Genomic DNA, 15,247 nt, shown 5'->3' with positions numbered 1-15,247 from the left:
TCAAGTTCCTCCCCACAATTTTGGGAGCTGGAAATCAGGTTGGTAGGTTCTGGAGGACACCGGAAACTTGGAACCATGTTGGCTTGCAGGAGCGCACTCAACAGGCAAGGTGATGCGCACATACACAAGACATTGCTGTGAGGACCCAGTCAATAAACACATTTTGCTGCATTCGAGTTTGCAATGGCCTATGTGTGCTCCTTAAACTAGGTGTAGAGCAGCAACACGGGAATGGCGGTATTTGGACTACTTGGGACTTTAAAAAAGAAAGATGCACACAAACACTCTTGTTTCCTGCATGTACCTTTTTGGAGACACCTTCACAGCACACTCGGGGCAGCCCCAGATTGTGACAAGCCAAGGTGGCTTCAAATGCATTGGTAATGGTGGGAAGCAGGCAAAAATCTGATCAAATAAACTTACGTCAGGTGAGAAAAGATCCTGCACTTCATATCAACAAGGCTTGTGCAGGAGAACTTCCCGGCGTTGGGGAGGTGTTCTTTGCTGAAGCACCAAAATATCTTGTGCCAGCCACAGCAGTAAGCTGGTTGTCTCTATGCCTCCAAGAGGACTAGTAACCTGGCTGTTAAAGAGGTCGAAAGAATTTCATGGGGTGGCAGGTGCACTGAAAGGGATTAACGTAGCCCGTGGAAATTTTCGGACATGGTGTGGAGCTGGCTGGCCCAGGAAGTTTAATGGGACTGATCTAGGGAGGGAAAGCCGAGGCAGACTGTGAACAAAGTGCATGGAAGTATCTTCCCGTGGTATTGGAAGAGGTAATGAAGAGGACACTTTCAGCTCTCAAGTCTTAGGGTGTTGCTGGACTGCAACTCCCATCATCCCTGACCATCGGTCATATGGGCTGCTGTGAGCTGGCAGTCCAATAAGATCTGGAGTCTCACAGCCCCCCCCCACATCTCTGCCACACTGCTGCCTGTCCTGAACCCTCGTCCCTTTCTCCCAGAAAGACTTTTTGCTCCAATCTGGGCCTCCCCAGGAATGTGAAGACAAGGCCCTCCATTGATGAAGTTGAGGGGGGAAAGGGATGAGTATTCCAGACCAGGGTGAAGGGGACGGGGGAGCAGAAAGTGAGGGTGCTTTGGGGAATTAGACTCAGTATAATCAATGAATAAAATTTTCCTATAAAAATAGAGACATCAAACAAATGGGGGTAGGTTTCGTTTTCTTTGCTTTAAACTCTCTTAAGAATCTGGCTACTGATGGAGAGGGACCAGCAGTTGGGGCACCTAATGTGTTCAGCTGCCTGGCAGACTCTTCGCTTCCTTGGCAGTGCCCAGGCTGGCCTCTGCCACCCCTTCCGGCTTGCTGGCTGTTGCCCCTGCCGTCCGCTCTGTCTGCAGCCGCTTGTAATTCTGCACCTGGCTCTCTATCGCCTCCAAGCTGTCGGGGCTGAAATCGCAGCCTTCGTTCTCCGAGCTGCATTCGCTTAGATCTGTGATCTCCAGCTCGGAATCGGAGCCAGGGTCCTCTTTGGCCCCCCGCCCCCCTGAAGGGCTCTGGGCCCTGGGACCCAGCAGCTCCTTCTCACGCTCGCTGGCTGCGTTCCCAGCGCCACGGAGGGGCAGGGTCATGCCATGGGGAGGGAGACAGAGGCGAGGGACGGAGCCGCCCCCCAGGGCTGCAGCCCGCTCTGTGCTATCTCCCGGCAGTAGTGAAATGGGTGCTGGAAGCTGGGCTAATGATCCAGACAGGGGGTTGGGGTAGAAGTGTGGGGAGTACAGGGAGGCGGGCAGTTTGGAGCTGTTCAGGGGGAAAGAGCTGGACAGGTAAGGGTTGAAATTCCAGGGGTAATCTGGGAAGGAAGCGTTCCTGCCATACGGAGTCAGCAAACTGGGGGGTTTTGTATATCCGGCAACACCTGTGGGGGAGAAGGGGGGGGGAAAGAGGTTTGAGCAACCAGTCCATGCTGGGTTCAGAAGCTTCGGGTTTGCTGGAATCCCAATTCATTGCCGTGATGTTTTCATACTACCCTTTTGGCGTGAATCTTAGCAATATGGGAAGAGGGGCAATCACCTTTATGGGGAGTTCTTTTTTTAAAAAAAAAAACCACACAAAATGAACATGCATCAAAAATAATAATTGGGGATCCCTACCTTGAAAGCATAGCCTTCCCAGATTTTTTTTTATTATTATTATGGATAGGTAGAGAAAGGATAAACGGCTTGCTCTCACCTGACCCCAGAAAAGGGAAGGTTGCATCCAGTCTGAGCTTCTCTGTCTCAGTTTGGCGTTCAAAGAGTGGGGTGCGGGTGGCCGGGTCCCCCAAACGGGGGCTGGAGAAGAGGCTTTGCAGGGTCTAAGGGGAAAGAGAAAAAGGAACGAATGAGCTACTCAGATGCATGGGCTCAAATGGTCAGTGGCTGATCTCGCTGCCTCCTGATCTGACCATCCTGGCCCTGTGGGCTGAAAATATTTTTTTTTAAATGAGAAGGTGGGGTAGAAATGGCCACTCTGCACATGCTCCTTGGCACTATTGCAGCACAACGTTCCGACATCAGAGGCCCAGCTCATGACTCTGAGCTGAAACGCGTGCAAGATACACCCCCAACACATACCCTCTTTAAAAAAAAAACAGACGTGGTTCCCTCTTTCCTGCATCATACCTCAGGGGTCAGGGGGGCACAATCTGTCCCATGGTTGCTCCCGTTGAAAGGGTTCTGAGCCAGCAGAAACGGGGAGTTGGCAGCCATGTCCAAGAGTGGGTAATTCACCAGGACCACTTTGCTGAAGTTGAACTTGTAGGTGAAGCGTTTGCCCTTGGTCTTGTGCAAGATCCGTTTGTTGTAATAGTACCTGGCAGTGAAAGAAGCAAGGGGCCAGGTGAGCCAGTAGCGAGCAGGGTGGCTACAAATCATAGCTGTCAACCTTTCCCTTTTTTTGCGGGAAATTTCCTTATTATAGCATTGGGAAACAGCAGGGAGGGTTGACAGCTATGTAATATAGCAGTGGGGAACAGCAGGGAGGAAATCCCCAGGCAGGGGGCTAAAGCGTCATTGTGGGATGTGCAAAACTGATGCGGCAGCTGCTCACCAGAACCAGGAGAGTCTACCTTACACAAAGGCCTGCAAATATTCTGTGGTTAAAACAAAGACTAGTCCGGCGAATAGATAGCCAGGCCAAATCAAAAGCCAGTGAAATTTTATGTGGTTGTTTTTCATACAATGGAACCATTTGTTTCACCAAGACTGGAGAAATCCGGGTTCAAATCCCCACTTAGCCATTATACCCACTGAGGAACAATTTGCAGGCCACCATCTCTCAGTCTAACCTATGTCTCAGTATTGTTGTAGGGATAAAACAGGCAAAGAAACAGGTGCACAACCTTGAGCTCCTTGGGTATTATTATTATTATTATTATTATTATTATTATTATTAGCAGCAGCAGCAGCAGCAGCATTATAAGTATTAGTTTTTTATTAGCCGGGGGGGGGGGGAGGGGAAGGCAAAAGCTGAGTTTTGCAGAGAGTGAAATCACAAACCCAGTTAACTGAAAGGCCTGCTCAGCATCTGGAACCAGCAAAAAGAGCTCCTGATATTTTGCCAAACATGGCTTCACACACACACACACACACACACACACACACCAAAGTCGATCTCTGCAGCCATGAGGACTAGGAACTTGCAGTTTTAAAAGGAGAAGAAGAATAAATCTTAAGAATTTCAGGAAGCTGGATTCTGCACAACCCGATACCAAATTCCACACTATGTGTTGCAGTTGTTGTGAAGCAGTATGGCAGCACCCAACATGTGGAATGAAGAGAGAATTAAAGGGAGAAGAGTTTTTTTGTTCCAGATAGTCAAACATGAGGCGGATCATGAAAGGATCTGGTGTTGTGCCAGCCTTCATGCTCAGTAGGAAACGTGGATCCCAACAACTAAACAGTGGTAACCAGGACTGTGTGCAGTCAATGCAAAAATGAAATAATAATAAAAACAATCCTCTAAGCAATCTGAATTCTGCACCACAAAATGATGAATTCTGCAACGTGTAGAAATTATGTAAATGGAGCACATGTGCGCTGTTTCTCTTTTCTATGACTTGCAGTGTTTGTTGCTTAATTTTTCTGCTGGTCAAGAGGAGGATGAGGATTAGCGCATGGTGTTATAGAGCATTGCTGTGGAGTTGGGGGAAAAACCCATTGAAGAACAGCTGAGCTGTAGGAATCTGCACAGAGGTTGATTGTGCAAAAAATATTGTTGTCCTTTCAAAACAACCCGAGCTGCATCACCTTCCAAGATTTCAAGCACCCTCTCCAAAATACGGGAGAAGTTTTTATTTTTTTAAAAATTAAAAACTGCACTATATTAAATCGCATCACAAATGCTCCTTGGCGCCAACTTGTGACGTTGGCGTCTGCCCTGACTTAGGAATCAGCGCCCTCTGCAGGCAACACCAAATTTCATCCCCTTAGTGGCATATTAGTGGAAATTGGACTCGGCACCACTTCCAAGCAAAGAGCGCCCCCTAGTGAGTCGTAACATGTCATCCAGCTCTATGCTAGCAATAAATCTCGGAGCGTTCCTCAAACTGGTGCCCTGGGGAGGGAGCCTGGGTTATTAGGGAGTCCTCAGTATTTATTTACTGGGCGAAGCAGAGACGAATTCCCGGGCTCAGTTAATAGGAAGCGTCAATAGCACTTAGCTCCTCATAAATATTAATTAGGGAGGTGGAATCTCAAGTGGCCAGAGAGGTGCAGTTAATTAATAAGCAATAACAAATATCGCCGTCGATCAATTACACAGAGAGGCTACTGGGAGAGGATGGTCGCAAAGCTCTTGTGGGTTTTAGCAGTGTTTAGGAGAGGTAGGCGAAGGAACAGGGAATAAAAAGCACTCCTTCTCATCTCAAGAATTTGATAAAGTCCTGGGAATAATGTAAGGAACCGGGTATGCTGCATGACTGCATGTGAAACCAGTATTACACATAGCAAAAAATACTTATAAAGTGCAATCCTATACATGTCTACTCAGAAGTAAAAACAAAATCGAAAATTCTTTCTAGTAGCACCTTAGAGACCAACTGAGTTTGTTCCTGGTATACCAGGAACAAACTCAGTTGGTCTCTAAGGTGCTACTAGAAAGAATTTTCGATTTTGTTTTGACTATGGCAGACCAACACGGCTACCCACCTGTACTCAGAAGTAAGTCACGTAGTTTTCAATGGGGCTTACTTCCAGGTAGGTATGTATTGAAACTGCAGCCTTAGTCCAGTTGTCTATGTTGCAGAAATCTAAGTGATGGATCGTATCAGTTTTAACTGATTAATCAGCTGATGGATTAAGTTTGCCAGTGAGCAAACTAATAGTACTTTCTTTGTTTCTAAATGATATATATGTGTGTGTGTGTTTCGTAAGCATCCCTTTCCTGCACTGGGAGAATGCCTCTTTTTTAAATAGATGATGGTTTGCCACCAGCAGTTTATATCAGCTGTTATTTTGAAAACTGAAAAATAATTTCCCAAAAAATAAAATAAAGAAAGATGTTGCCGAATTAATCAAGGCACGTTCCTGTGTGTGTGTGTGTGTGTGTGTGTTAGAACTTAGCATTTATATAGGGCATTTCAAGACAACCACAGCTCTGTTATCTCAGTTCCCCTTACCACAGACCACAGACCTGAAACGCAGGCCTGTTCACATCGCAGATGTGAGGCTGGGTGATGGTGCCATTTTGGTCGGCATCTGTCTGGAGACAATGGAGGAGTGTGCCTTTGGCCACCCAGTGAAATTGTGGCTGAGGTGGGATTTGAACAAATGACCCACTCACCCCTTCTTGCCCACTGCATGATATACCCATCACATTACTGGTGATGCTGAAAGCCACTACATGCAGAAGGTTGCCTTCTGTACCCTCTGGACAGGATCACAAGCTCTGCTTCAGTCAGGCAGGTATGGTGGAGTGTTCAACTTTTTCAAGCATCAGATGGAAGGAACACACACACACACACACACACACACACACACACACTCCTAAAATCCCTTCAGTTTCACAGTGGGCTCGCTATGTGGCACTATTCTCAGTGAAACTTGGTTGAACACAGCCCGATATCTTTTACGGATTAGATTTCCTACTTCATGCATAATCATGCGCAGGTAGGGGGCATCCTCTCACCATTCTTTAATTAACCCACTCTGTGAATACCGGAGATTAACTAAAGCATGTTAAGAGGCAACAAATCCACTTTAATTTTGCTCCTGTACATTTTAACACACCCTTTAATGGGTTCCTTTTACACCAGGGCTGTAGACAAGACTGGGAGAAATCAAACAGCTCTGTGATTCTTCTATGGTCCAACTTGGTCAACCTGGAGATTTCTGTCACTGAAGAAGGAGGAGATATAGAAAGACAATCCCACCAGGCCCTCCATCTCAAGTTATGGCCAGCCCCTCCACCTCCTCTAGAGAAATGGGGCACAAATGGTGCAATTGGCTTACTGAGTCTCTTAAATTCTAAGTTATCATACATTTAATTGAAACTATCTTCTTCCTTCGGAATCTCCAAAGCAGCAAGACGTGCAACTGTTTCTTTAGGCCATATGTGACTCCTTAAATTTTAATCAATAACCAATCAGTTAGTTATAAAATTAATCAGTTTCAAACCTTTTAACTAATAGGTAACTCTAGTGGTTTTATTTAAAGGACTCGGGGAAGTTCCCCCACTCAAATGCCTGCCCTGAATGAACATTATGGCAATGTAAGTATGAAGGAATAAAGAAATATAAAAACATAAATTCACCCTGGAAGTTGTTTTCCAAAGCAGTTAGGAGAGACAGACGGGTTTTAAAAACCCCGTTCAACCAGAATAGGCAGCAATGCTGCAGCGAAGGTCTAGAGGGCGCTGTTGTGCTACAGCGCAGAAGCCTGCGGATCCTGCCGGCCAAGAGGCGCTGTCCCGGAGCGAAAGTGCTGAAACTGGCCGGATCCGGCGCCGTAGGGCGTCCCAGTTCCTCCCAGTCCCCACCCAGTGCCTCACCTCAAGGCCCTGCTCAGTTTGTCGTAGTTCATATGGGGCTTGCATTTACGGATTCCCCACAGCCTGGCCACCTCGTCCGGATCCTTGATGACAAACTCGCCGTAGTCCCCTTGCCAGGCGATGACGTTCTGGTATTCTTCTTTTTGCAGAAGCTCCAGGATGAAATGCCACAGCTGGATCTGGCGCGAGCCGGGGCTCGACTCTGGCTTGTAGGCCCAGTCTGGGAAGGCGAACCCTGCCGGGGGAGAGGTGAAAAGAAATAAACCGGCTGGGGTCTAGAGCGGGTGGGGGGCTACTCCAGACAACCCGGAGAACCACTTATGTTTCTAGAGATCATAAGGTTGCTAGATCTCTCTCTCTCTCTCTCTCTCTCTCTCTCTCTCTCTCTCTCTCTCTTTTTTTCTCCTGCACCTTTGGAGCAGGTACGCAGGTACTTGCGTGCTGGGGGCTGGGGCTCACGAATTCTGGAACCTCGTGAAGCATAGGATAGGAGCCAACTCCTACGGGACAAGGAGTCTTCTGCCCCCCCCAAAAAAAATATTTGAGGAGGCTGCCCCTCCCCCAACTTGATGGGCATTGCCATTCAAATGATGTGCGTGCACTGTGTCATGTGATCGGTTTTGAGGGGCGGGGCTTACCTGGGCCCCCCAATATTTTATTCAAGTTGGCACCCCTGTCAAGAAAAGAAGCAGGACCTAGCGCTCTCTGGCGCAAGCCCCGTACCTATCTGTGTGGATGCAAAAAGAGGCTGCTGGAGTCCCGGAACATGGCAGTTCCCTCCCCCCACCCCCAGCATGCAAAGGAAAGGGGGTTAAATGTCCAAAATGCAGCGACCTCTTAGGAAACTGATGCATTGCGGTGCTGTCACCTGATTTAAAAGTCAATTGATTAAATGAGCTTTGGTTGATTAATTGATTAGTCACTAGCTAAATCTACACATGCTTGTATACGAGTAAAAAAAAAATATCATTCTGAAACCAAATGTGCATTGCCTTTTTTTTGGAGGGGGCGTTGCTCATATATTTTTATTTATTTCATAAAATAAATAAGAAGGGGGGGAAACTTCAAAACATATTTATAGTAAGGGGGGTGGGGGAGGAACTTGAGGATGGCAAAGGGGTGGAATTGCATTGTGAATTACTGATTTAACTGCAGGCTTCCCCCAGTCCTTTCAGAGACTACAATCCCACACATTTATTTGGAACTAAATCCTGTTGAGACCTGCGGGACTTGCTTCTGACTAATCATGGACAGATTCAGGCTGTCAGTTTCTCAGATTTTAGCACTAATTGTGTGTGTGTGTGTGTGTGTGTGTGTGTGTGTGTGTGTGTGTGTGTGTGTGTATTAGAACAAAGAGGTCTAGAAGCTTGTTCTGGTTTGAAATGAAAAGTGAAGGTTGTCATCTATTTACAGAACAGCTGCTTGTTGGGGGGGGGTGAGAGGGCATCCCACTGTTTCTAGTGCTATTTATTCATCTACACATCTATCCCTCTCTTCATCAATGTATGATCTCAGATAAAATAAAACTTCAGTGAAATGCATGAGCACTAAAATATAACTAAACAACCATATTAAAACCCCAATTTATATATTAACAGAGCAACAAAATGATTACAAATTTACATCTGGTTGATTCAAATCGCTGTGAAGGTTGCCTGCAGAAGCCTGGATAAAAACTTGTGTCTTCAGCTTATGCTGCAAAGTCAACAGTTTTGGTACCAATGACCATGGAGAGGAGGACATTCCGCAACCAGGAGAAGGTGCCGCTACCAAAAAGGCCCTCTCTTGTGCTGACACTACATGTCTCACTCAGCAACAGGGCCACGAGATGTGCCTCGCCTAAAGCTCTTAAAACACAGCCTGAACGGTTCTGAATGGTCATATTGTTTTGTTGAGTTAAAGTGCTATAAACACTTACTTGGGACTAAGTCAACTGAACTCTGCGGGACTTATTTTTCATTAAATTGCATGAATCAGGCTGTGATAGCAACTTATACCAAGAATATCATCCGTTAAAAATGGCCACGGTTAATTAATTAATTAATGAATTGCATTTCACATGTGTCTCAAGGCAATATATGAACGCACCACAAAAACTGCTAAAAATAGTTTTTAAGACAGTGCAAAAAAAAAACAACCCCTGAAGATTGGTTTAAAAAAAATACAAAAAGGAACACCTTATGTAAGAAGCTGTCTTGAGAATAGATTTCCCTGAGTGTATAAAAGTCGATTTCAGCTTGGCTCTGAATTTTTTTTCAGTACTGTATGAAGATAAGTTACAGTGCAGATTAATTCCAGGGGGTTGCTGTGTTTGTTATTGTAAAAGTATGGAACTGCAAAGATTAACTGGATTCTTGTACGAGTGTTTGTGGGATGCAGCCAGTTTGTCTAATGTATGAACAGGTTCCATACAAAGTGGTATTCCTGAATAGGTTATATATATATATATATATATATATATATATATATATATATATATGATATCCTATTATATGGGACATTCCTAAAATCAAGTGAAATTGGTAGTGAATTTGAAATGGTTCAGTTAAACCTGGTTCCAATTAAAGCTAGGAAATATTTTTGTATGTAATAAGTCAGGGATAATTCTTTGTTACATCATTAATCTTCATGATTAAGACCCCAATCATTGTATTTAAAATTGAATTTGGAATGGTTGGGTTGCCTTTTTATACTATCTTTCTGAGTTTGTTTGTTTTTTAAATACCCTATTCTGTCAGCAATGAGTGTTTTTCATATAGTGTTTTTCCTGCATGAAACTGCTGAATGTTCCCTTATCAAGAGGTTCAGCTCTGTCACTTGTGGCCTGAATCGAGATAATGGTTTTCTATCCCACTGCATGTATTAATTAGCACAGCAGTGCAGGGATGCTTGCTTTAGAATCAACATGGCTTTGTGAACAGCCACTATAATTATTTCACATACATTTAAGCATTAGCACAATTATCAGAGTCTGTATTCATGCATTTCATTTCCTACGGCTTTCATTGCCAACATTTGTTTTCTCCACACATTTTGGTGAGTATACGTGTGCCATCTTAGGAAATCTCTAGTCCATGAAAGCTTGTGCCAGAATAAATTGTTTGTGCTTGAGGTGCATAAGACTCCATATTGTTATTTTACTGCATGCAAACGTTGACTTACTTTCCCATAGATGCCAAATATTTTTGATCTCTTTTCGTTGGCCCACCCCTTCACCTCTTCTTCTTTTTTTTAGTGGCTGTGCCTCTTAACAATATTTTATTTTTAGTGTCTTAACTCTACACCACATGAACATTCACACGCAGATCGTTGCAAGCAGGCACATGCCAAATAAACCCAAATGTTTGTGCACATGGCAAGACCTTTGCTAGTGAGTTTCCTCTTACACTACTTATAAAATGTTCTCTGAGTCCTCCGAGATCTCTTCCTTGAAGTTGAGATGCTCTCCGCCTTGTAGTTATTTCCACTTTCAGATCTTAATTCCGCAGCGGGCTTGAATAACAACCTGACACTGTGTTTAAAAGCAGACATCTCCAAGGAGCAGGGATAGCCAGCTCGGTCACCTCCACCCCGACTAATTAATCATGGCTAAAAGCTGAGCTCTCTCTGCAGCTCAGGAGGGAACGGACTTCAAGCAGAAGGTGCTGAGGGACACACTCTGGCCTCTTCTGTGCAGGAGAGGTCAGGCCGGCCTCTTCAGATCTGTGCCTCTATCTATGAATCTATCATTAACAGGCCTAATGAACTGCTGATCAATGCCTTGATTTTCAGTTACACAGAGCACCTTTGGCACCCCTGCAGTAAATTACATTCACAATCCCAAAGGCTTCTCTCTCTCGGATGCCAGGGCCCTCGAAGTGTGAGATCAGCCTCTCAACAGAGGCGCAAATACTTTGCTGGGAAGTCCTGGGCACTATTGATGACACCCAAAGTGCAAAGGGGATACCTGTCACATTCTTCTCCCCCTTGCATTAATTGGATGCATGAGGCACCAAGGGCAAAGCACTCTTGGCCAATGGGATCATAGCAGGAATGTAATGTAATGCCCACAGAGTTTCTACAACATCAGCTCGAAAATATGTGCGGTTTACCTGCAGGCCCACAGCCTGGAATATTAAGGTGTTGGTAAGCCCTAGGATAAATCAGTGGTCTGTCCATGTCCAGTGGCCTTCAAATATGAACACTACTTAACTTGCTCAGTGCTTTATCTTGACAAAGCAAAATTTAATTTATCACAAAGGGAGAATAAGCACCACATGGTCATCCGCACATTTTATACTGGGAGACTGGAGCTGGAACATTAGCTCTTCATTCTCCCGACACAGTTTCCCTTTTATTTTTCCATAAGAAAAACAGCTAGCAGCCTAAACAGATAGACAGTTTTGTCTCAAATGTTCGGTTCAAGTCACCCAAGGAGATTTGGGGGGGGGGGGCTTCCCAGTTTCCATTTCCCATCTTGAACATAGGAATGTTTTCCTTGGGGTTTTTTAAATAGCAAGACAGGTGTGTGTGTGTGTGTGTGTGTGTGTGTGTGTGTGTGACTGCTATTATTACAGCATGGGAGGCTGAAAGAAATTTGCTTTTCATTTGTACAGCCTGCTCTTGGCATTTCCTGCTCTATTTGCAAAGCAGCAAGAGTGGGTTCACCATGCTTCTAACTACTTCACAGAGCAGAAACTAATCCCGGATGGAGTCCTTGCTATCGCTGTCACTGCCGGATGATCTGTTGTTTGTTCCCAAAGCACTTTTGCAGTTCACATGAAGCAATGGTGCAGAGTAACAGACCTACCAGCATCCCACATGGGCCCAGGGTGTGTACCCCAATAATCCTACACAGCATGCGAGAGCTCCTCAGCAGCAGACAGCTTCACACAGAAAAGTTTCCCTGGCATTCAAAAACCCCTGTTGTAGTGTGGAAATTGGCAGGTTCATTCCACACCAACCACTCCCATTACTTTTTGAAAGGGAAGCACCAGCTCACAACTCCCCCAGGAACAAGACCCGATCAGTAGGAGGGGGGTTACTTAGTGGCGAATGAATGACACTCTGTACATGCTCAAAGGCCAATTGTTTACACTTTTTAAGGAGACACGGGTGGTGCTGTGGTCTAAACCACAGAGCCTAGGGCTTGCCGATCAGAAGGTCAGCGGTTCGAATCCCCATGATGGGGTGAGCTCCCGTTGCTCGGTCCCAGCTCCTGCCCACCTAGCAGTTTAAAAGCACGTCAAAGTGCAAGTAGATAAATAGGTACCGCTCTGGCGGGAATGTAAATGGTGTTTCCGTGCGCTGCTCTGGTTTGCCAGAAGTGGCTTAGTCATGCTGGCCACATGACCCGGAAACTGTCTGCGGACAAACGCCGGCTCCCTTGGCCTATAGAACGAGATGAGCACCGCAACCCCAGAGTCGTCCGCGACTGGACCTAACGGTCAGGGTTTGCCTTTACCTTTACCTTTTACACCCTATTTATCACCCCCCTTTCTTTTTACGACCGCTTAGTAAATTACAGCTTCTGCCAAATTGACATGGAGTGCCTGGATTTAGATTGGCAGGAACAGGAATAAGTTTGCTCAGTCCAGACACCTCGAAAGGGCACATGTGTACCGGTCAGTTAAGTCAAAACGAGCCTTGATTAAAATGAGCCTCCTAGTCCTGTCTATCTGGCTCTTTGGTCTCTCCCCAGGCCATGCCTCTCACTGGCCTTGCAGCACACTTCCTGGAGTCCCTTTGACTGGCTAAAATGTGTCCTTGATTATGCCTCTTGCTTGCCTCAGTGGAAGGTGGAGAGATGTGGCTATAGTACTGCAGAAACCTCAGGCCTGTGTGTTGCTGAAATGTAGCCTACTTTTTAAGAAGTAAGGGTTACATCCCAAGCTCTGCCCACCTTTGCACCCCTGGCAAGTGGCTCCACCCACCCCTTAGAAAGTTGCCTATGGGGGGGGGGAAATGTGGGCCCCGAGGCTGGATAAACTTCCATGCTATGGATTTTTAAACCCTTTCGGGTAATTCACCCTTGCAAACAAATGAACCAGCAAACTAGGCATGTGATACACAACCACAGAGAGGTTAAGCAAAATACAACTCCACTGCTGTCGCTAGAGTGCTGGGCCTGGCAAAGTGACTGACTGTTAAATTGCCATGCATGGATGCTGCAAAAAATAGGGGAGGTTGCTCCCCTTTTTCAAGAAAGAGTCAGGTGGTGCTGTTAACGTGCTGGATTCACAACGGGGAGAACTGGGTTCCAAAGCTGCATAGCCGTGATGCTCACAGGGTCACCACCAGCCTACCTCCCAGGGTTGTTGTGAATCTAAAATAGGGGCATGGGAAGACCTTGCATACGTTGCCCTGTGCTTCTTGGAAGAAGGTGAGATGTGGATGCAGGAAAAAAATACATACAGTAAGACTTTTCCTCCCCCGCCAACACCAGACTGCTAAGATTCTTTCTTTGACTGCCCTGCCATGGTTTTAGCCTCAGTGTATGGGGAAAAATAGAATCAGCTGGCTAATGAAACATGCAAGGATTCTGTCCTCAGAGGCCCAGCATGGAAAAGAGTGCCCTGCGGTTAAAACCAGCTCCTTTGATTGTCACTATTGCCTCCCAGCCTTCAGCTTGGAGCTACAAACTCCACAGCAGTCTAGACCCTTGGGGGAGATTTTGCTGTGAGAGAGGGGGAAGGTGCAGTTATTAGCTGTGTGAAATGAGTGGGGGTGATATTGTGTGTTTGTTTGTTTCTAACTGGGGGAGGATGAACATAGAAGCCACAATGGCTGTGTCTCATACAGTGCATGTGGCTGGATTTGGATTTATTCATTGGATGGTCTCTATACAGGATCCATTTGCAGAAAAGTCTCCTATTCAAATTCTAATGTTTTATATTTACCAGATATCCACTGACTATTCAAATATTTGCGAGTGAACCGCTGAATATTTTACATATGATAATGTGTCTTCCCTTCCTCTCTTCAGTCCCATTTTTGGGTGGTTGCTTTTTATTATTCACGGCTGCACTCACATTAAAAAAATAAATCTTCATTTTTTTATTTATTTTGTAGCTATGAATTCATTGAATAAAAGTTAGGCATACATTTTAAAAACAAATAACTTCATTTTTTCCCCATGTTGCATGCAATGGTATATAGCATTTGATAGCTGACATGCAATAGTATGTAGTGCTTTTTGACGTTTGACACCTGTCAGTATCAAAACAATCAAGAGATATCAATAGGTGTAAAGCCCTTGAGATAATGCTTTCAACTTCAATGTCAAATTGGAATTCTGAAAATGAAATTTTTGCATGCCAAATTTTGATAGTAAGAGAAATATTTGTGGATGTTGATTTCAGCGTTATTGTATATGCCAGCAGCAGTGATATGTAGCATTCTTTTGTACAATAGCAGTAGTATGTATGTACATAGGTATCAATTCAGACTAGGTTTGATGTTGAGCATGCAATAAATAATGGACTGAACACTTCACCTTGTCTATGCAGGAGCTAGTGAAGGAGAGAAAGAAATTCTGCACATGCTAGAGGTCCCCTATTATCTACATACTGTGCGGCTAGCATTAAAAACTGACCAAATGGCACACCCATTTCTACTAACCAAAAGGAGCAGACTGCACCAGAACATTTTGCCAAGTTCTATTAAAATGAATGGGAAACAGAACAGTAGTATCTATTATTTTCTTTTCAGTGTGTCCATGTTGCAAAGAATAACTTAGCTCTGCGTTTCCCAAAGTTTCTTTTGAGCCATTTGTCACCAGGTCTTAGAAATTGTTTTTACCTGAGCTAATCAAACTAATAATACCGAGGAACACTGTGCCTCTCAGGAAGTGCAGAGCTTATTCACCACTGAATGTGGACAGACTGCACTCGTGGTCATTTGGAAGAACTGTGTTTCATAGAATCATAGATTAGTAGAGTTGGAAGGGACCACGAGGGTCATCTAGTCCAACCCCCTTTCACCTAACATGGGGCTCAAACCCACAACCCTGAGCTTAAGAGTCTCGTGCTTTACCAACTGAGCTATCCCAGCTCAGGCAATAATGAATGGTTTCTACAGATTTATTGTAATCACATTTATTTTCATGGCATTGGGGAAGACAATATGTTCACCCAAGCCTCTGTATGGAATCAGGGTACAGGACAGAAATGAAGGCATCCCATTCACACATGGTGTGAAATGATGTGTGTGTGTATGAATGACTACTTCCCTCTGTTCTGCCTGTGCGGCATAATTTAAAGCATTTTGCCTGGGATCA

At 45.1% G+C, this 15,247-nt stretch overlaps 1 protein-coding gene across 1 annotated transcript in view; it reads right to left on the bottom strand.

The window, feature by feature from the left end:
* Window positions 1-910: 910 nt before the first annotated feature.
* The window catches only part of ERFL (ETS repressor factor like), a 66,708-nt gene continuing 52,371 nt past the window's right edge, over window positions 911-15,247 (bottom strand). Inside the window, exons 3-6 of the mRNA XM_033158334.1 lie at window positions 6,991-7,225; window positions 2,625-2,814; window positions 2,194-2,317; window positions 911-1,879 (exon numbers count right to left, since the gene is read on the bottom strand). Coding sequence (XP_033014225.1) covers window positions 1,257-1,879; window positions 2,194-2,317; window positions 2,625-2,814; window positions 6,991-7,225 — 1,172 coding nt within the window. The 3' untranslated portion in view covers window positions 911-1,256. The remainder of the gene's footprint in view (window positions 1,880-2,193; window positions 2,318-2,624; window positions 2,815-6,990; window positions 7,226-15,247) is intronic.

Source organism: Lacerta agilis, chromosome 8 (assembly GCF_009819535.1).
Source record: "Lacerta agilis isolate rLacAgi1 chromosome 8, rLacAgi1.pri, whole genome shotgun sequence".
In the NCBI taxonomy this organism is placed as follows: Eukaryota; Metazoa; Chordata; class Lepidosauria; order Squamata; family Lacertidae; genus Lacerta; species Lacerta agilis.
This window is presented reverse-complemented; position numbering and strand designations above follow the sequence as displayed.